Source organism: Bactrocera tryoni, chromosome 1 (genome assembly GCF_016617805.1).
Source record: "Bactrocera tryoni isolate S06 chromosome 1, CSIRO_BtryS06_freeze2, whole genome shotgun sequence".
Classification (NCBI taxonomy): domain Eukaryota; kingdom Metazoa; phylum Arthropoda; class Insecta; order Diptera; family Tephritidae; genus Bactrocera; species Bactrocera tryoni.
Genome location: NC_052499.1, coordinates 5,271,545 through 5,292,961, shown reverse-complemented (window position 1 = coordinate 5,292,961; position 21,417 = coordinate 5,271,545). Strand labels below are relative to the sequence as shown.

At 39.9% G+C, this 21,417-nt stretch overlaps 1 protein-coding gene across 1 annotated transcript in view; it reads right to left on the bottom strand.

Annotated features, from left to right (window-relative positions):
- LOC120773428 (neuroligin 4-like) overlaps positions 1–21,417 on the bottom strand; it is a 141,087-nt gene that overhangs the window by 45,225 nt on the left and 74,445 nt on the right. The window contains exon 10 of the mRNA XM_040102312.1: positions 3,048–4,202. Coding sequence (XP_039958246.1) covers positions 3,048–4,202 — 1,155 coding nt within the window. The remainder of the gene's footprint in view (positions 1–3,047; positions 4,203–21,417) is intronic.

The following is a 21,417-nucleotide window of genomic DNA, read 5'->3' as shown; positions in this document are numbered from 1 at the left end:
TCTTTTTCCTTTGACGCTTTATATTCTTGATATTTGATATAATTTATTGTCCAAGACATCGCTATAATCTTCGAAGAAATTGTTCAGATCGAACCACTATGGAAGATAACTACCATAAAAACTAGCCGATCAAATTCAAAATAAACCTGCAAAGAGTATTAAGTACTCAGAACGTTTTAACATTCGAGCGTTATTTGTGTTGTTTACAGTAACTTAAAATGCTCATCTCTACTATAGAATGGAATTAAGTCTCGAACATTTTTGCGCGATAATTTGTTACAAATTTCGGCGTGGATTAAATCATCATAATTAAATTTTGACGAGGAAGCTCCATCAAAGACCAGTGTTTATCGATGGAATGGTGAATTCAATCGACGTATTAGATCATTCTAAGACGAATTATGGAAAGGTCGTTCAAAATCAGTTGTTATTCCGAAAACTATTGATGCTTTGCACATACTGATGATGATGACCCCTTTTTTGGAGATCTAGTATACGTCCAAGTGAGACCCACCGCTTTTGGATTAAACCGACGCCCTAAACTAACATAACAACCTATGAGGAAGAATCGAACTCAAGTCATCTTGAAGGTCTGTCATTTGAGTTTGATTTTATATAAACTCGTGGTGGATTCCAAGTTACCATACCTAAGTGATTAAGCACGCTTAATAGATACATATATGCCATTTAAATAACAACAACAAAATACAAGTTATAACAAACGGTTAATCTCTTTGTAATAATTAATTGAGTGTAAATAGTGCGGCGTGTCAAACGATTAACTGCTCGGAATCACTTGCAGTGAGTTCGGCCTTATCAAAGCGTAGACTATGAATGCCCGAGTGCCGCATACAAATATTTGTATGTCATAGTTGTGCGTTATTACACTCTACCACAAAGTTGAAGACCGCCAATTAACTTGATTATTCTAATTCATTGAATATTACGGTAACCTTGTAGAGAGGAGAATGCTAACGTGCGCTTGGTATAGACGATATACAAGGTGCTTTCCAAACTAAACAGGGCTTTTTGAATCTAGTGCCCCCTTGTGGCGCCATTTATGTATGTATATGTCGACTGGTGCGTTAGAATCTTTATCGATTGTCCAGTGAGAGTTTCATCACATTTCATAGATTGGAAGTGAAGTTATTGCGTTTGAAGTGTCAGTATGTTTGTGTTATCGGTGCGAAAGTGAGCTTCGAATAAAGGGCCAACATTAAATTTTGTTTTAAAATTGGTAAAACTTTTACCGAAACGTTTCAATTGATGAAACAAGTTTATGGCGATGATTGCCTATCCCGTAACAGAGTGCACGAGTGGTTTCAACGTTTTCAAAGTGTTGGTCGTGAGGACATAAATGACGATCAACATGTGGGCCAAACAAAATCCGTGATCACCGGAAATTCCATCGAAACTGTGTGTGAATTCATCAAAAATCAGCCGAAATCATTGTTGAAATTCATGGAAATGAAATTGAACATCTCCAAAACATCGATTTATCGCATTTTGACCGAACATTTGGGCTTACGAAAGGTGTGTGCACGGTTTCTTCCGCACAAATTGACTGACGACCAAAAATTGCTCAGAATCCAACATTCGAAGGACGATTATTTGACCAAAAATCACATTTTAACCATCAACCACTCCCCGTATTCACCAGATATGGCACCATGCGACTTCTTCCTTTTCGGAAAAATGCATTTGCCCATGTAAGGAAAGCGTTATGCAGACGTTGAGGCCATTCAAAAGGCTTGCACCGTCATACTGGCGGCCATACCGGCCAACGAGCTAAATCACTGGTTTGATATGCTTTTGGATCGTGCCAAAAGCTGTATTGAAGCAGAAGGAGACTATTTTGAATAAAATAAATTGATGTTGCCGAAAAAACCATTTGTAATGTTTTTTAAGTCCTGTTTACTTTGGAACGCACCTTGTATATATAGTATGTCAGGTACTTACACTTGAAGTGAAGAAAGCATGTTTGCAAATTTTCTATTAAAAATGTGGATCCATATACTGATAAATTGAATCGTATATTGATTGGATCTTTTACTGACAAATTAAGAATTTGAAGAATTCTTCAAAAAAAAAAAAAAAAAAAAAAAAGAAATGGAAAGAGAGAAATTAAGATAAAATATCTTTTGGTTTGTTTGGGTTCAGATGATACTTGGACTACTCTGTGTGATCCCTAGTGAAGCCGTAAAGGTAGAACTTCTGTAATTCGAACAAATAAGTCAGAAAGGCGCCTTACTTAGGCATGTAATTCTAATTCCCATCAGCGAGGATATCTGAAAGTCTCAGCTCCCTAGTGTTAAAGCCTTGAATAAAGAAGGAAGTGCTGAGATCTAGTTGGAAACATCTAGTCTTTTTCCATACAGTTCCCGCAGCAGGGACGCCGATATGGGAAGGGCTTGTAAGGACCCTACAACTATGGAGAGACTAGTCTTACAAAACGCAAAGGCCTTGCTGTGTCTCCTACAATCGATCTTGGGCCAAATGAGTCTTGCGAAGGTAATCTAGGGAAAGTCAAGTTCCAATCCAGTAGAAGGGAACACGATAAGAGGGGAGCAACGACCCGTTCCCATTCTACTGATAGCGTGGCTGGGGTACCCTTTCTTGTCAACCCATCAGCTTTACAGCTGTCTGTGATTCCGATGGGGACTGGCACTCATACTAGTTATCATACTAGTTATCATTGAGAAGTCAGAATCTTTTTCCGATTGAAAAAGACAATTTTCATGCCGACCCAATTTTAATTGAGGGGCTTTCTGCGCCACCGATAGATAAGTGAATATGGAACGTGAGAATTATTGAAGTCATCGCAGTATCTCATATTTTTTAGTTTGCCTTTACAATGAATATTTACAGAATATCGATGTTTTTGGAACAGCTTTTTGCATCTGACGCATGAATATAAGTTTGTTCCTCGAATAACTTCACTTTTTAATTGGCTATAAATATTATCACGAAGATTCACTCCTTTTTCGCCCATTTCCTTTTATTGCTCTATTTCGTGTCAGATGTGTCATGTTCAGGGAAGCACTTACCTGTCACGGTGCCATGCTGCCGTGCTGCAGAGGTAGCGAGATTCCTGGGCAATGTCATGCAATCACCCATGGAGACACCTGCGCCACTAGTTAGCAATAAATTGCCGCGGGAGTCGAGCAGCGCCGCCGTTATGTTAGTGCCACCGCTATTGCCGGAGTTGCCACCACCTCCGCCTCCACCCACACCTGGTTTGCGTCCGTAGTTCACGGAGTTGGTGTGATGTAATGCGCTGGCCTTAGGGAGCGTCATCATGCCGGCATTGTACGCGATATTGCTGGTCATTGTGACTGCGCCGCCACCTCCACCGCTGCCACCGGTGCTTGTTGCGATGCGTCCGAATGTTTGCGTATTCATGCCTTTGATTTGCATGTGCTCTCGTTGAAGCTGTTGCTGCTGTTGTTGCATGTGTTGTTGCTGTTGTTGTTGTTGATGCTGCTGTTTAGTTGTCGTGCTATAGGTCACGTTGCAGCTGCCACCACTGCCCATTAGCCCGCCGGATATGTCTGGCGACCCGCTGACCATAATTGAGCCGCCTTGTTGCTGTTGCTGCTGCTGCTGCTGCTTGGCGGCCGTGGAGGCTATGCCACAGAGGTCAATACTGCTGCCACCAGCTTGTTGTTGTTGCACTGAGGCGCCCATCTGCATGCCGGTGTTGGTGCAAATATGCGATGGTGGTGGCTTAACATCCGCTGCATTTGCGGCTGCCGCCGCGGCCGCCAGCAGCATAGCGCCCGGATCTCCGCCATGATTCTCCACATCTACAATAACATTTGCACTCTGTGAATGTCCCATGTGGTAGTGCGCGTGCTTGATGGGATCGGGCGGATAGGGCACTTGCTGGTGCATGCTGCGTTGTTGGTATTGCTTTTGCAAAGTCTTCACCTCCAGCCGCGTTTTGTCGCGCTGGTAGTAGACGCCAGCAAATATGAGCACGTTGAGGATGAGCAGACTGCAACCGATGGCGATGGTGACGCTAAGTGCCGTGGAGTATGCCGCATAGCCGGCTGCCTCGAATCCAGAGGACAGTGAGTCGGTCGATGAGTTGGCCAGCGTGTTGGGGGCGAAGGCGCCGCTTGTGGCTGCACCAGCACCGGGTGTGTAATTGCCACCGACGGGTATGCATGTGGTGAACATATTCGGCTCCACGGTGGTCACTGCAAAGAAACGTGCAAGAAGAGTATAAGAGTGGGGTTAGTGACTTCAGAAGGTAATATTTTAAATGGAATTTGTAATTGAGCTGTGTTGCATGTGATACATGAACGTGTTGTAGCGGGCAATGCCCAAATCGAATTTGTGAGGTACATGGGTGTGCGAGTATATGTAAGTCCCTTGGATAGAATTACCCTTAATTTGGGAGAATTTGAGTTGTTTTGTTTTGTAAGCAACATCTTTATTTACACGCCGTGTCGAGAGCGATTGAGGCTTCATATGGTAGGTATGGAGCTGATGCGAAGCGTGCATCGCAACTGCACGGGTTTCGACACCAGAAGTCTAAAACAAGGCATTAAAAGCAATGGCGTAAAAGCAATGTTTGCATCTTCGACCTTTAGATAAGGTAAAATACTTGGGGATTATCTTTGATAGAAAACTTTCACAAGTAAATAAAAAATCGTCTGTCTCATACTGCTGTAGAGAAGCTAAAAAGAAGAGGAAAGGACTTGCACCATAGGCTGTGTTTTGGCTCTACGAAACCGTAGTTAAGCCTAGAACAATATTGGCTGTGTACTTGTCTGATAAAGTGCGTTCGAAAAATTAAGCTCGCTAAGAAGCTTTCAGACGTCCAAAGAGCGGCTCTCATCGGCATCTCTGGTGCACAGTAGACTATACCAACAATGGCGCTCAATGCTATTCTACACATAGCATCCGTGGATAATGCCGGTAGGTCCATTCCTGAGAAAAGCGCTCGAAATTTCAGAGAAGCCGAGTTTATGACGGAGTACAACTAGGGCCAGCTGAAATTCTCTTCTCTTTCAACTGCATCCTTGAAAACTGCGTTATAAGAGCTTCTCCTTGTACTAGCTCTTTTTCCACACATACCCACGTGGATAAATGGACTGGGAGAAGTCGCCAGAGAAGAGGCGCAGCGCGCTTTTTCACGAATATGTCGAAGCTAGGGGGAAAATTGGAGGAGGAGTCATTTATAAGAAGCTCTCCCTCAAGCTTAGCTTTGGACTACCGTACTACTGCAGTGTTTTTGTGACAGAAATGGCAGCTGTTAAGGTAGAGCAGTAGATTTACTGCTCTGGAGTGTTAATTTTTTCAGGGAGGACAGCAGAACCGCGATATTTTATAATTGAGTTCGCAAACAGTGCGCTCAAGTAGTGCCTGTTCTCACTATAAATAGCATCATATTACTTCTTTGGAGCCTGGTCATAGCGAAATCGCTAGAAACTGCAAGATCCATGCGCTAGCTAGACGTAGTACCCGTACCTCGCTCCCATCAGAGTCGGATCTCGGTTGTTATCTTGCGATTTAGGACCTATGGATATCGCACGCGTTAAGCAGGGTAGGTTGATGACCAGCTTCTATACGACTGCGAGTTCCTTCTAGTCTAGAGTAGAATATCCACTGAATTGCCTGCCTTTAGCAAACTTCATCTTGCAGCAATCGTAGGTGTCCCTTGAAGCCAACCAGCCGGCATGATCGGCTCTAAGCGCTTGGTCGATTTATAATGGTCTTTATGATAAATTTTTATTAGAGTTCTAGGTACAATGACAGACCGGCGTTACAAGTTGTCCAAGCGAGATCCCTTTTTGTTTGGAACGACCAATTAACTTTTCCAAACCTAACTTAATTTCCAAATCCTTGTCTTAAATGTGGGGAAACTTTGAGAATTCGCTCTCTGCATTGAGGGGTCATAAGTATCACTTACTACTTGCATTTAATTAGCGCAGTGGCGTATGTCAGAAAATCGAATGCCCAACAAAAGCTAAAGCGAGAAGCGAGCAGTGAAATTGCACGAGACTATATGTACTCGTACAAATCGATGGTGAACGCTGCAGAGTGTGAGAGCCGCACGTCGAGTGCGCTACAGCTGCAGCTGCATCTTTGACCGCTAATGCTGTTGTAAGTACCGCTTGTTGTAGCCACTCATTTTGTTGTAATTCACATTCCTCATTTTACATAACTGTAATTGCTGTTGTTGCCATTGTGAAGGCATAATGAACTTTGCCAGTGAAGTACCTAAGAAGACACTCGACGTCGCCGCGCTACGCCCACACTGATGGACCGTTGTGCACTCACCGGCCAACAAGTGAATTAATGATAATTACATTTGTGGTGTGGCAGAAAAATAGTTAGGCAAAGAGTGATTCAGTGTACAGCGTGAAGGATGTGCACAGAGTACTAGGAAAACTAAAGCGTACTTTATGTAAGTGAAAGTAGGAAAAAAATGCTTTAGTGTCTTTTTTATTAATTGGAAAGAATGTCCGACATTTGAGGTCATTTATCTAATCACTTCGCTGAGCGCGAACGCGAAGTCTTTCCGTGTGGCAGCTAAAGTTGCTGGAATACGGTTGAGGAGGAGAATTTAGTGACTAAACGGAAGAAGTCTATTTATGCAGCAATTGGAGCATTGCGTTGGATATTTTTAACTGCTTTCAAAGTTTGCTAATTGAAAATGTGTCTAAGAAAGATTGGAAAAGTTAAACATTTATAAAGGTAATCTTGTAAAAGCTTTTATAAAGGTGTCTACTTGCAGAAAAACAGAGATTTAAGTCATGAATCTATGCAGTTTCAATTACTCTGTTTTAATGACTTACCACAAGTAGAGAAAATAGTGCCTTATATAGCGGGACTTTTATCATAAGCCCTTGTGGTAGTAGAGAGTATTACTTTGGTTCTTCTCGGAAATGCGAAAAGATGTTTTAGCAAAGCAGACAAAACCAATCCAACCTACTCGAAAGAGTTTAAGCCTATAAGTTTAATTACCTTACTGCTGAAAACATTAGAGAAAACCTGTGATGTGCATATCAGGGCCGCAGTGTCTTCCGAAAGCTTGTTCATAACGCAACACGCATGTAACATTAAATAGGCCCTACAAAACAAGGAATCATATTGACATCTCTGGAGCATTCTACGGTATCCATTCTGAATAGTATCAAGGCAAGAGGTTTTAAACTTGCTATATAATGTTCGTTCAGAAGACTTTTTAGAGGGATAAGAGCAGAGTTAACGAACTTAGATTGGGGCCCGTCTAGAGGCATATGAAGACTTCGTAACCATCTTATTAACGGGTACACAATCTTCGCAATATGATGACCAATACTCTCACTATAGTTCAGAATTAAGCATTGCAATCGGGTCTGGGACTGAATACAGAACAAACGGACCTGCTAGTTCTCTTTAGGAAATACAAAACGGAAGCTGCCTTTGATTATTAGACACAACTCTCTCTTGAGGACCGCAAAAAATACCTTGGGGTAGACTTGGACAGCAAACTGCTGGGGAAGCACATTGTGGATGAAAGAGTAAGAAAAGCTAGCAGCCTTAAATGCTTGTGGAAGGATGCTCGGCTCAACTAGCGGCTTTTATCTCTCTCTCAAGCATTTTACTTACCGGAAGCCAAAGAAAGGGCTTAGATGCTCGCTGCGCTATGTATAACGGGAGTTATAAGAACCACTCCAATGGCGGCTTGTGTAATCAACATTAGAAAAGCCATACGTTGTGTGTACGACGATCTGGATAAGAGCATGGCACGGAAAATCAAAAGCGATGGAACGAACAATTTGGATGCAAAACTTCAAAAGTCATGTATAAAAAGTTAGATCGGAAGTATACAAAGTTCCTCCTGGACCTCGATAGACGGGAGTGTAGGAATATAGCAGGAATTGTCAAGAGCAAGGTATTAGGTAAACAAGAGACCACATACATCTTAAAGCATGGCTACTCCTCATGGACTGCGTAACGGAATTTCATCTGGTATCGCAAAGGATCAAAACTGGTATATGCTAGGCTCATTAGCCTACCAGAATAACCTAACTTTTAGCGCATCTGAGGCAGTAGACAGCTTTCCGTTAGTTACTTTCGAAGAATTTACTTTTATAGAAAAAATATTATTAATATTTGCAGCAAAGCTCAGCCAACTCCACAAGCGCTCTTTTCGGTGCCAAGCTCGGTATTCATGTTTTGCATCATCCAACACGGATCGCCTTTATGTGCAAAATATATGTACATTTCCCTTGCGCTCAAGTTAAAATATAATGAAGCTTTCATCTTAAATAAAAACTGTTATATTATTTGAGCGGAATTTCTGGGCTCCTCTGCTTATTTAAAAATACTGTAATTTATTACCTGCATCTTTTTAGCTACCTTCCTGCCTTCTACTCTCTTCATGATCATAATATCACTTCACAGGCCGGCTTTTCATTCACCTAACTCCTTTATTCCCTGCGTACAAGAGCACTTCCTACGAAATATTGGGTCAACAATATTTGCTCATCAACCAACTGCCTCAACAAAGATATGCGTTAAATAAATATTTTCATTCCCGCTTTCCGCTCTAGTTACGGTGCTTTGCAGCTGGATGCAAATATTAAATTTTTCTTCGTCGCTTCTTCGGCAAATGCTATTGCATAAAAGTGGCTATGGATACTTCCCTCGCTTTATTTATTTGACATATGTATATTTTTCGCCCGACTTTTCGACCGAATATATTTCTGTGCATTCTCCACATAGCACTTCCTCCCTATACTACGTTTTGTAGCTCCCGCTATTGCTGTTGATATGCGCTCATTCATTGTGCCGCTGCAATTGTCAAGTTGACATTCAAGTTGACAATGTCGACAGTGCAGTCAGCCACAGCATGGTGGAGCCACAGTCGCCACCACCAAGCCGCGGCGACCAGCAGTCAGCTTCCAATGCCACGCGACTAATGCGAGTCACCACTGGGCCACTGTGGCGGCGACAACGTCCTTGCAGCTTGTGAGTATGCCTGTTTAACTGTCTGTCTGTCTGTCTGCCTGTCGCGTTGCATGTTCGCCTACTTATTTATTTGGTTGTAAATAGATCTATATGTACATATGTATGTAAATATGTGTGAATTATTTCTATTTATTTTGTTGTTGCAATTGCCAACGTTATGTTGTAGTTGCTGCTTCCGCCAGTTGTTGCCACTGAGTTCCGTTTGTTTAATTGCGGTTGACAGTTTTGTTGCAAGGCAGCCAAACAAAAAATGGCAAGGCAGAAAATGACAAAAATTTAAGGCAACAACATTCACACACTAAATGACAGCACAGTAGCTGCCATCACAACAATAACAAAAACACCATACACACACAAATTGTGAGTAAGAAAGCTTTGTAAACATTGCGGTGACAGTTTAAATTAGTTCAACCGAAAAAAGTGAATTAAATGCTGCGGCTTTTTCTCCGGCTTGTTGTCAGAGAGTGAAGAAAATTAAATGCGAAAGCCAGTACACATTGGCAAGGCCACATTGCGGGGTGTGTGTTTTTGTTGTAATAAAGAGAGGGTATAAGAGAAGAGTAAACAACACGGTTGATTTTACGAGAAACTGTAAGGCATTAACTTTAAATTAGCGCTTACGGTGGTGCCCTCAGTTTATTTTGGGCTTCAAAATTTATTTACACAGAGCTTCGCTGTTCGCATTACGGGAATGTAGTATCCAAGCATTATTATTCATATTCCCAATATACCAACTAAACGATTCCTCAATAGGTTTCTCAATAGGGGCGCTAAATCAGTAAATCGATAGGGACAGCAAACGATGCCATATTTTTCCCCGCTCTTTTGACACTTTTCTTCAGTAAAGTTTTCCACTTCATCATAGAAAGATATACGATCCCACAAAGAGTCGAAGTTTTTAAAACTTACTACCGAAATTTGAAGCCAGTGGCCTCGACTTTAAGAGCGCTACGTCCAATTTATGGTTGCCATAATCGTCCTGTCAGATCAAAAATTGAGCGTCTAGTGGAAAAATGTGCATCCACAGACATAGTATAAAATGTTCGCGTGCCAGTGAGACAAAGAAGTGCCGTAGTGTCAAAAATCAATCAATTGAGGAAGACACAAATCAGTCACGTCACACGTCGCTCTCAAGCGTTGGGCATTTGTGTAAGTCGTTATGGCGAATTTTGCGAAAAGATCTTGGCCTATATCCTTACAAAATCAAATTGACGCAAGAACTGAAGCCGCTTCACTACCAGAATCGTCATATGTTCGCTAATTGGGCTGAGCAACAACTTCAAAATGATCCAGATTTTCATCGAAAAATCATTTTCAGCGATGAGGCTCATTTGTGGCTGAATGCTTGCGTCAATAAGTGAAATATGCATTTTTGGTCAGGCAGCAAACCACACGTACTCCATGACCTTTATTTGTACCTTTGCATCCCGAAAAAATTATGGTTTGGTACGGTTTATGGGCCCTCGATCTATTGAAAACCAAATTCGGTGAACGTGTTATCGCATGAAATAGCCCAATCGATTCGCTGCTTCGGTCATGTGTTTTGAGTATTGAACATGAAATTGCCACTGTCGGCCGATTTATGCTTGAAAACCCTTTGGGTTCAACAACTGGACTTCTGCAAGCGTGCTCGGGGTAGCCATGTGTGACGCCATACAAAATGGCATCGAATGTACTTTCACAGGAATAAAGAACTTCATTGATATCGGAATTCGTTTTTGCTTTATTTAAAAACACTTTTGCAGCGCTCTTACTGAAAACCCCGTTGGAGTATTGCGGTCACCTCTTCTTTAATACTAACCAAGTGATTTAAACGTTTGAATTTTTGTATCCTTCTGTATTCTACTTTTTATTAAATTTTTTGTGGGTTCTGGAAACAGAGTACAGAAGTGGAGTGAAAAGCACTCAACTCATTTGAAGTCGGGTATCTCTGCAACGAAAGTAGAGCTCTTTTGTGGTATATATGCAGGTACAAGAGACTGACTCAAACATATGTATATATGTATGCTTCAACAATCTGCCAGACACTCATATTGAGCCACATTAATCTTAGCGACAATCTCCGCCTTCGCTCGAAGGTAAGTGCGTGGAACTTATTTCAATGTTTGTGGCGCCTACTAAGCAAGTGCAGCCGCCCACATGTGGATTGTAGTAGCAGCCACCGCCATACAAACTCACTAACTTTAATCTTTTTTGGGGTTTTTTTGTGTTCCTAACTTTTTCTCAAGCCTTCAAACACACTACGGCCGACAGTCCGGAAATAAAAGTTGTCTTGTGGCTTCCAAAGTTTACGGTTGGGAAATGTCTATCGTGCCATTGCCTAACAACCGCCGCACCATCATCCCTAGCAGTGTTTAAGCCAGTTCACGTGGTTCTTTTTACTTCACTGTTGCAACAAAGTTTAAACTGGCTCTTTGCGGTTTGGCGGCTAAGATAAACTGCGGTTCTGTTGCAATCGCTGGCATTGTGTTCACTTACACCGCTGCCTGAACTCATTGCTCTTAGACATTTTGTCCAGCCTTTCGCTTCATTCCCAAGCTTCACGGTGCCACTCAACTTTCTCAGTTTGGCTTTGTCGTCTGCTGGATTGTCCTTAAACTGCTGCCGCTGCTGGATTTATTTCCATGTCGCTCAATTTTTTTTAGCTCAAGCGGAGAGCTCTGCGAAACTTTGTCCAAATTCTGTTATTTTTTTTTAGTTTTGTTGTTGTAGTGTATCGGTATGACTTTTAAAAATGTTGCTAGCAACAGTTTAAATTTCAGGTTTGTGCTTTCGTTTGAGTTTCTGGAGAGTACGTCTCTTCGAGTGGTTGCCCACTTCGGTTTACTAAGTGCAGTTGGCTTTTGTGTATATGAAAGCAGTTGAAAAATTTGCTCAATTAATTGTTGCGCAATGTACAGCAGGTGCAGGGATTGGGTAATTTAGTTTAATTTAGTTTGGAGACTACCGCTTTTTGGTTGTTTAATGAAGAATTGCTTTCCGTATTGTGGTCTGTACAAATTAGCTTAAAATTTCATTGAAAGAAAGTGGAAAATTCTATTTCTCGTTGATGGTTGGATTATTAAATAGAGCTCTAGTAATTAGAGTAATTAGAAGAGAAGAGACCAGCTGCGTCAAGTCTTAGGTGTAATGACCGTAATTTGGACAAATTTCAGTGCTTCCACTTTGAAAGCGACATTCAGAGTGAACAAAATTTGAGATAATTAAAAAAGGTGACGGAATGATTCGATATGGCGGCATAGATAAGGTATTTTATGTAGCCCTAGAGCTAGTTGTAGAAATTTTAGCAGTGAACTGATAATTATTATATTAAACGTTTATCATTTGTGTTGAATACTTAGACTGCCTATTATATTTTGGGATTTGGCAACACTAGTGTTGAATCTGGCAACGTACAACTATATCGTAAAGTTTGAAATTTAACGTTTGGACACATGAGCGCTATTCGCGCTGTTTACAGTAACTTAAAACACTCGTCTCGGCCAAAAAATGGCCTAGCAACAGTGCATTGATGAACTTAAGTAAATTTTTGACAACAAATTCCCATCAAAGACCATTGTTTATCGATAGTTAGAAAAGGCGTAGAACACTTCAAGATGAATTTCGTGAAGATCGCCCAAAATCAGTTGTTCTTCTGTGAACTGTGATGCTGTAGGCAAACTGATGTTGCAAGATCATCATTTGACCTATCGTGAGATTGAGACAGCTATAGATATTGGTAGGAGCATTTAATATAGTACAAACATTTGACTGCAAAAAAAAAAAATGTTCACGTTGGATCCCACACATTTTGTCAATCGCCGAAGATGGATCACTCTTCCCCACGACAATGCGAGCTCTCACATATTAACTGAAATAACTGCATTTCTAAGCACTGAAGACATATATTTGATGAATCATCCACCATATAGTATGTATAGCCGTGATTTGGTACTGAAGGACTATTCGTTATTCGCGTACCTAAAAATATCTGGATCTCTCCGAACAGTTGATACCAAGGCAAGGTGACTGCCGATCGTGCGACTTCTGTAATTTACTGCTGGAGAAAATAATTCAAGCTGCAGAGCTGAATCGAGAAGGCACCATTTTATTGATATCATTGGCCTCAACAACCGCGCCGTCAGTTCTGCTTTCCCCAGACTGGATAAGGAAGCGAAGCAAATGGGTCTGGTAGTGAACGAGGGCAAGAAGAAATATATCTGGCTAGGTCATGCTGTTCAAATGAATGAAATCACGCCAGCACTGAGAGTATTCGAAGGAGCTGACTGCAAAGAAGACGAAGAAAACTAAGTACAAGGAGGTCAACTTTTTTCGACATCTAAAGAGGCAGCAGATGCGTTCAGAACTCATATTTTAGAGATACCTCAATCAGAGTGACAAAAATGCTGCGACAATTGGTTCAAAGGCATACAAAAGTGTATAGATCTAAATGGAGAATATTTTGAAAAACAATACAAATAAAATAGTATTTGTGTTCGTTCCACTGGCAATTGCAGGAAAAAGCAGAATCTTCCTAAAAACATTTGAACGTCAGTGGATTATAGTTAAAACATATTGCTTGTTGATTTATTGTTGGTCACTAAATTCTGCTTGACATGGCTGTTTGTATTTGACAGAAATATCTATTTGCCTGCAGTTATGTGTGCGCATATGTATATGTATACCCTGTATATATGTATGTCAGTTTAATATAGTATGTTGTGACGTTTGAGTGACATTTCACTGAGTTTAAATTCCCACACATTTGCATCAAAATAAGAAAAAACGAATCTTGCGCAATCGCTGGCTGTGAATTTGTTTTTCGGATTGCTTAAACCTCCTGCCGGTTCGTTGTCCCAAAGTTTTTCACTTTGACCAGACGAGGGCGCGGTCGAGCGGCCGCCTGTCTGGCCGATTACCAGCTCAGCCGCAAGTCAAATACGCCCGCCAAAGCTTTTGCTGCGGGCTTCGCCCAACGAGTTCGTTGACATCGTCGAATGGTGACCGATTCTGGCACTTATTTATCGTCTTGCTTTTGCTTTATTTTTTAAGCTGTTTTAAAACAACTTGCTTTCTCTCGTTGCTCTTATTGTGGTACGGTTTTTCAAATTGTTTTCTGAGCGCTCTCAGTGCGAGAGTTGTTTGCACGGTTTTTATTCATTTGTTCCAATACAATTGTTGCCATTTAGTTTATCATTTTGCCGATGGAGGAGTTGTTGAACTGCAAATTCAGCAAAATTGCAGCAAAACAAAACGCATTCTCGCCAATGCAATAACGGTATTTGGTGCAAATTTGCTTTCATTGTTGTTGAGCTGATGCTGTCAACAGGCCTCCCCATTTAATCCATGCCATTGCTCTTCATTCCATTTGGTTGCAGTGACTGTGCGTTAATCCATTCGGTATTCCATTTTTATTATTTTATTATTTACAGTTAGTTGTATTTGCTCGCTAGCATGCGGCATTATGTGGTAACTGCAATGTATTATGTTATTTAAAGGCTTACAATGCAATTTTTTATATTTAGCTTTCTGTGCAACTTTTGCATATATATGTATATTTCGTTTAAATGTTTGCCAGCTTCATTTTGTTAGCTCTTGCAGCTGTTGACCGAGATTCCTGCGACTTTTTAATTAAAATTTATGCGATACCATTGTTGTTGTGCAGACTGAATGCTATTGACGAGGTGAAAATTGGAATTTGTTATTGTATGTGTGCATTGCATATTACTCACAGAGAGGCAAATACTGGTAAACAGGGTTGCCACAGGCATAATTTCAGCTTTCTTTTTCTAGAACAGTTTATATTGGCAATGGAAAAGAATTCGCAATTCAATCTTCCATCTTTATGGGCCGAACTATTGTACTTTCGAGCTCTGTAAAATATCTCGAAGTTGTCCTAGATACATAACTAAGCTGGAAGGAACACAATGAGAGCAGGACTACTAAAGCTCTTCGAATCACGAAATAAACATTGCTCCACCTGGTCTATGGGCTCCACACAAGTGTCATCTCTTCATTCTGTTGCGGTGGTAAGGTGGAGAGCATTATCGAAAAAGTGTTCCATAAGACCTCTGGAACAAGTGCAACAGAACTGCTTGATGGCGATTACGGGCCCAATGAAATCTACGTCAGCTAAATCTCTGGAGGTTATCCTTGACATCTGGTCAATACATAAACAATGGAAGTATGAGGCAAGGCTTACAGCCCTCTAAATCGTGCGGCGGGCAATAAATAGACAACTTGTAGCTAATTCGGTTAATATCATCTGAACGTATAGTCAATTAAGAATAAAAAGAAATGAAAAAGCAGTTGAGTTGGCCCGTTTGGGGCTGCTATATGCTGCTCTAGACCATGCAGCTTCTTCAAGTGCCGTTTGAAGCAATGAAACCCAGAAGAACACTTCGGGTCTTGGCACCCTAGCAACACGCGGCATACTATAAAGTAATTTTGGGGTAGTGTTGATTTTAGACACACCAAAAAGTTTCCGATTCTAGACAAAAGGGAACTAGTAACATTGTACGGGTCATTACAAGGCATATATCGTTAAGATGCCACTTTCAAAAAATGGAAAAGGTGGATTCGACGAAATGAAGAGCACGCGTGGAGGATGAAGAGGTCCGGGAATATTAACGGGTGAGGCGGAATATGTTCCACGGTTCTCAATATTCAACTATAGAGAAATTTGGCAGCTGGGATTTTTTACCTAATCCATTGAATTGCTGAATAATGCTTTATTTGGTTACCACCCGGGAGTACAAGGGGCCCATTGATGAGCTAAGTGCGGCCGTCTGTGGCAAAGAGCTACAAGGGGTTCCTAATTTTGTATCTTCGTCATCAGATCAAATTTGAACCGGACTAACAAAATAAAAAAGTACATTTTTACGCATTTTAATACACATCTTTTTTAAAGCCTATAAAATTGGCTTATAAGAACTTCAAATATTGGTAAATTAGTTTCCGACAGTCGTAGCAGCAACTAAATCGAAACATTACTTGAATATTGAAGAGATATTGACAAGTTTTTATTTTTAATATCTACCTAATAATTATTATGATCACCGACGCAGTCGTAAAAGAAAATGCATTCAAGTCATAGGATCTACACAAATCCTTGCCTTTTATCGGGCAGCTTAACTGCCAAGTGCGCACGAACACCACCTCTCCTTATTTATTTATGATATTTTCAGCTGCTTATATTGCTGACCACTCTTTTCCTACGTTTCGATATGTAAGTATGTCTGTTGCCATGACTTTTCGTAATAATGACTGCAGGCGATTTGTGCCCAAGGCAGCTATCCGTTTTTCCTCGAACCGAAGTCCTTTTTGTGCGATGATGAAACTTATTTTTGCTTTTAACGAAGACCTTTTTGCGGCTTACACTTGAGCGAACTGCAAGAAATGGCCGTGATATGCGAGATCCAAAGCCGAAAGCAGCAGCAACAACAAAAACAAAAGTATACGAGACAAAAATGTTAGCCGCATATACTCGAAATTATTTCAGCTATTTATTGAGCATTTCGGATAAGGAGGTACATTGAACGAGAATGTAACAGCGTGCGTGGTTGCATGTGTGTAATGCAAGTAATTACAGACCTATTTTAACCACAAAGCGGTAGAGGGATTTCTCAAATATGATAACCTGTTCCTGAAGGACAAATTGTTGTTCTCTCAAGCTGTGCTTGTGTTTGCAAGTGAGCACAATTTGGTAAAAGTAAAATAAAGTGCAAAGGGAAAAATATTGTAATTAAAAGTAATCATTACCCACAAAAGATGGGGTCATAAATATGTAGCTCTATTGGAACTGTAAAATTGTTTGATAAAAGTAAACAGTTGGTCTTTGAAAAGAGTGCACAAGGAAAAAAAAATGTAATGGTAATTAGAAGTAATCATTACGCACGAAAAGTGGGCTCATAAATACTAATTTAGATCCAACTTTATTAGGACTATGGAAACCCTGGAAAAAGTAAACAGTTGGATGTTTAAAAAAATGCAAAAAATAAAAATAAATAGTAATTAAAAGTAATCATTATCCACGAAAGGTACTGTCATACATGTGAAAGTAACCCAAAGCTGTAAAAACGTTGGTAAAAGTAAAAAATTGATCGTTAAAAAAAAAAATTAAAAAAAAATGCAATTGTAATTAAAAGTAATCATTACCCACGAAAGTTGCGCAAATACATATGAAGGCAACTCGAAACTGTAAAAACGTTGGTAAAAGTAAAAAATTAGACCTTTAAGAAAATGCAAAAAAAAATTGTAATGGTAATTAAAAGTAATCATTATCCAAGAAAGGTGCGCTCATACATATGAAGGCAACTCTATCGAAACTGTAAAAACGTTGGTAAAAGTAAAAAAAAATGCAATGGTAATTGAAAGTGGTAATGATGACTTTCAATTACAATTGCAATTTTTTTACTTTACGAGTTGCTTATATGGAATTAGTTAAAGGGTGGTTTGTAACTAGTTGCCCGAACTACAGAGTTTTCAGTACATACACACACACGCACAAACACTAATAACAACGATTTCTGCACAACAATCATGCGAACGGGTGCTGCAGCCCAGTCAATTAAGTAAATTGCATGAGTTGGCATTTTACAGTTAAACCATGGGCGGTGTTATAACAATCAGAACCCTTGCCGTTTGTATATGAAACAGTTTATTAGGCCATACGCAATATCACCAAAATTACTGCAATCCTATTACCATTACCACACTTAGACAATTACCGGCATTGGTCAGTGCGTTTAATGGACCGACCGAATATTTCACCTACGCCCCAACAATTTCCCCAAATCTAAATTCCCTCCCCGGCTGCGGTATTTATGGCAAAACCATTGGCACACACACACTCACGAATGCGACGATGTTTATTTGATAGTATTGGTGGTATGAGAGTGAAATTTGAGAGAATTTTGCTCATTCAAGTTGAAATATTCGATTCGGCCATAATTTGCCTGCAGAAATAAAACAAAAGACAATTTGTTCGAGTTGAAGAAAAAATGCTTAACAGCAACAACGATTATGTTATTGTGTAGACATAGCCAAAAATAGTTATGAATTCAAATTGAAGGCGGCAAAGCCGCTCGTAAATTTCCGTTCCGGTTTGAGGTTTAGCAAATGTGTGTTTTTACATAGCCACATAAATACGCATGCCTAGAGATCTGCATAACTGTGCATGCAAGAATGGATGGGAACAAAGATAAAAATAATAATTTTCTCTGTTGCCTTTGAGCTGCTTCAGTTGAGTGCTTTCGTCGGCGGATGTCTACAATTTACTTGCTGACTTACATTAATTTAGTTTGTTGCTATTGTTGTTTTTTGGTAGGGTTTGGCATTTTAATTGATTGCTAACTTGGTTTTTCAAAAATTTCGAACTCTGGTAAGTGCGTAACGGTAACAGGTATTGAAATTCGTCTCCATACTGTACACTATGTAGAATGTAAGCTAGTTGAAAGGCTTTTAGAAAATAAACCAAGACAGGTGGCAAGATGGTTTGCATGATTTTGGTCAACGCCTATCCAACATGTGTGTACAAATTTTCTATTACAATAAAATATAAAATTTTATCCTTCAAGCAATGACTATTCATTGTGAGTGCAGTTAAATGGAGCTTTTAATATTGTTGTCGGCAGAACTTCTTGTTTTTTGAAAGTTTAAAATTATGATAGAATTGCCATAAAGGAGTGCTTAAGACGTAAAAGTGTATATGCTATCTGCACAAATTGATACTGATAATCTGAGTTGTAAAGAGGCTTCATCTGAGCCAAAGCTTAATCCAATTTTCCATTCCATACGCCTGATAAAAGTCTCGGCTGGGATGGCCTTCAGTGAGTGACTTTAAATGGCTTCAGTGGCCTCATAGCGCCACATCAAAGTGAATTTTTCAGTTTGGCAATTAGAAAAAAGTCTAAGAGAGCCAAATCAGGCAAATATGGTGGCTGAGAGATGTCCTTTGTTTCGTGGTTGGCCGAAGACTCAGTCACGACCTAGCTTGCTTGACGGCGTACGATTAACATCACTTTGATTGTTGACCGAGTTTGACATGATTTCTTCGGCTAAATTTTGGAGCGTCACGTCGCAGGTCTCGTCATCAGTAGTAATGTTTTCCTCAGCTCCTAATCGACATCATTTTTGCAGATTCTTGGCAAAAAAATGTGTTTTACTATGGTAGGCAAAGGGCTTCATTTATTATTCCTTAAAAACAGTTTATTCGTGAAATCAAATAGAACCGCATTTAATAAGAATATCTTGTTATAGTAGCGGCCGACCTTAATTAAATAGCCAAAGCATTAAAAGAACCTTTAAATTCGTAAATGATTAAAGAGAAATTCATTTGTATTGTAAAATAATATAAATATTTGTGTAAAATAGACTTTATTCTCGCTTACAACTAAACCAACAATATTAAATTAATATCTCAAGAGAATTTTTGGAAGCCATTGAAGATTAAACTATTCATAAAAACAAATGCATAGCTTTCTCTTGTGAAACTGCAAATTTTGATTAAAACTTTTGTTTAGCAAATGTCTGAAGTAATTCAAAACTTTGCCGCAAAAATGTCATTTTTCGGTTTCTAATATCAAATTATTTAAGCAAAAGAGAGAAACAAAGCCAAATACATACATGAATGTTACATACCCAAATTATAACTGTCACTTGCAAGGTAACGGGAAGAATTTTCCTAATTATACGTATGTGTGTATGTGTGCGTGTGTATGTGTAGATGTTAGCAAGTCCGCAGGAGAACAGTAAAAGTGAATAAATTTAATTTTCGCAGAAGCATGCTCAAACACATACATACAATGCATACATAGATATGTAGAAGTACATGTGGTTGATGATTGTAATGATTAAGCACTTACACAGACACAATTGCGTATGCATGAATGTATATAATGCATTTTAAATTGTCAGATTGAATTTCCGAGCGAAACAAATTAAAAGACAATTTTCTGAAATATCAAAGAACCCTCGAAGCGATATTCGGTGCACAGAGAGACACGGTAGCATGCGATCGAAACGAACGACACATGAAGTCAACAAAAAAAAATGCTATAATTAAAATATTGGAAATATGGCAAAAATGCCTGGGGCGATATTTGAAGCTTTTGAATGACCAGACCAAAGCAAGTTGCGTTTTAATGGGTTGCGGAAAGCTTTAAGGATTTCAGATGGTGAAATTACGATTCGCTTTAGTGCCACAAACAAAGCCAAGCTACATACATGTGGACACAACAAAGGAATGTCAACAATAATACAACAGCAACAGCAGCAAGACTAAAGCGAAAGCGATTGTGTGCATATTTGTGTTTGTGTGTGTGCGTAAGTCAGCCACAAGGTGCTTCAATTAAGTTGGTGGCGCGTAGCGGCTGCAGCGTGGGAGGTAATGATCCGATATGTGAAAATTTCTACGGTTGCTCTTGAACGCTAGCAGACAATGGCCAAGTAAAGCCACATGTACTCACATACAAACATTCATATGCACCAGCTGCGTGTGTCCGACAACAAAATCTTACCCAACGCGTTGGTAAGGCGCTTTGTCTATGGTACTTTTTACAGCGCTTAAATAGTTGAAGCATCCTTTATTGCTACCGTCGTCAAAACCGTTGCAACTGACAAATGCAGAAATGCCAACGAAAAGGGAAAGGAATTTGTGTATTTAAGTTTTTGGGCAGCATTTAGGCCAACTTCGTTACACATTGGTGCATTACCTAAAGCTTAAAAGGGTATGAAAACATCTTTAACTTGATCTTGATCCATCAATTTGAATTTATTCGGAGCTTATGACATTCTTTTGGAGTATAATTTATGCGAAATTTCCAAATTTCGTGGAGATATCTCTTAAAAAGTTTTCCATACAAGAACTTCATTGTGTTCGGTCAGTGTGTTTGGCATCTATATTCTATAGAGGCTCGATCAGAATAATTTGTAAGAAGATTGTAACGCTGCCTTTGACTACAATCCATGTTAAATTTCGTGAAGATAACTTGTCGAATAACAAAAGTCAGTTTATATGTCAGTTTAGAGTCGTCGCACTAGCGACTAGGCTCCCACACCACTGTTGACAGTCCAAACTTCGGAGTCGTAGATAATTTCGCCTACCTTACAAATAGTATGCCTCGAAATCCAACGCAGAATATCTCTTGGCAAAAGGTGCTACTTCGGACTAGGTAGGCAATTGAGAAGTAAAGTCCTCTCTCGACGAACAACAACTCCATAAGTAACACATTATTCCCCTTCTGCTATACTATATGGTGCAGAGGCATGGACGATGACAACATCTGATGAGTAGCCGTTACAAGTTTACGAGAGAAAGGTTCGGTGGAAAATGTATGGCCTTTTGCTTAGTGAAAGACAACAAGTCAGCGTACGAGTTGGCGTTGATTGCGCTGCCCACAGCGAAGGGCCAAAAGGAATGTGAAATCACGAACCACTCAGCTACACTGAAACGATTGAAATGTCACA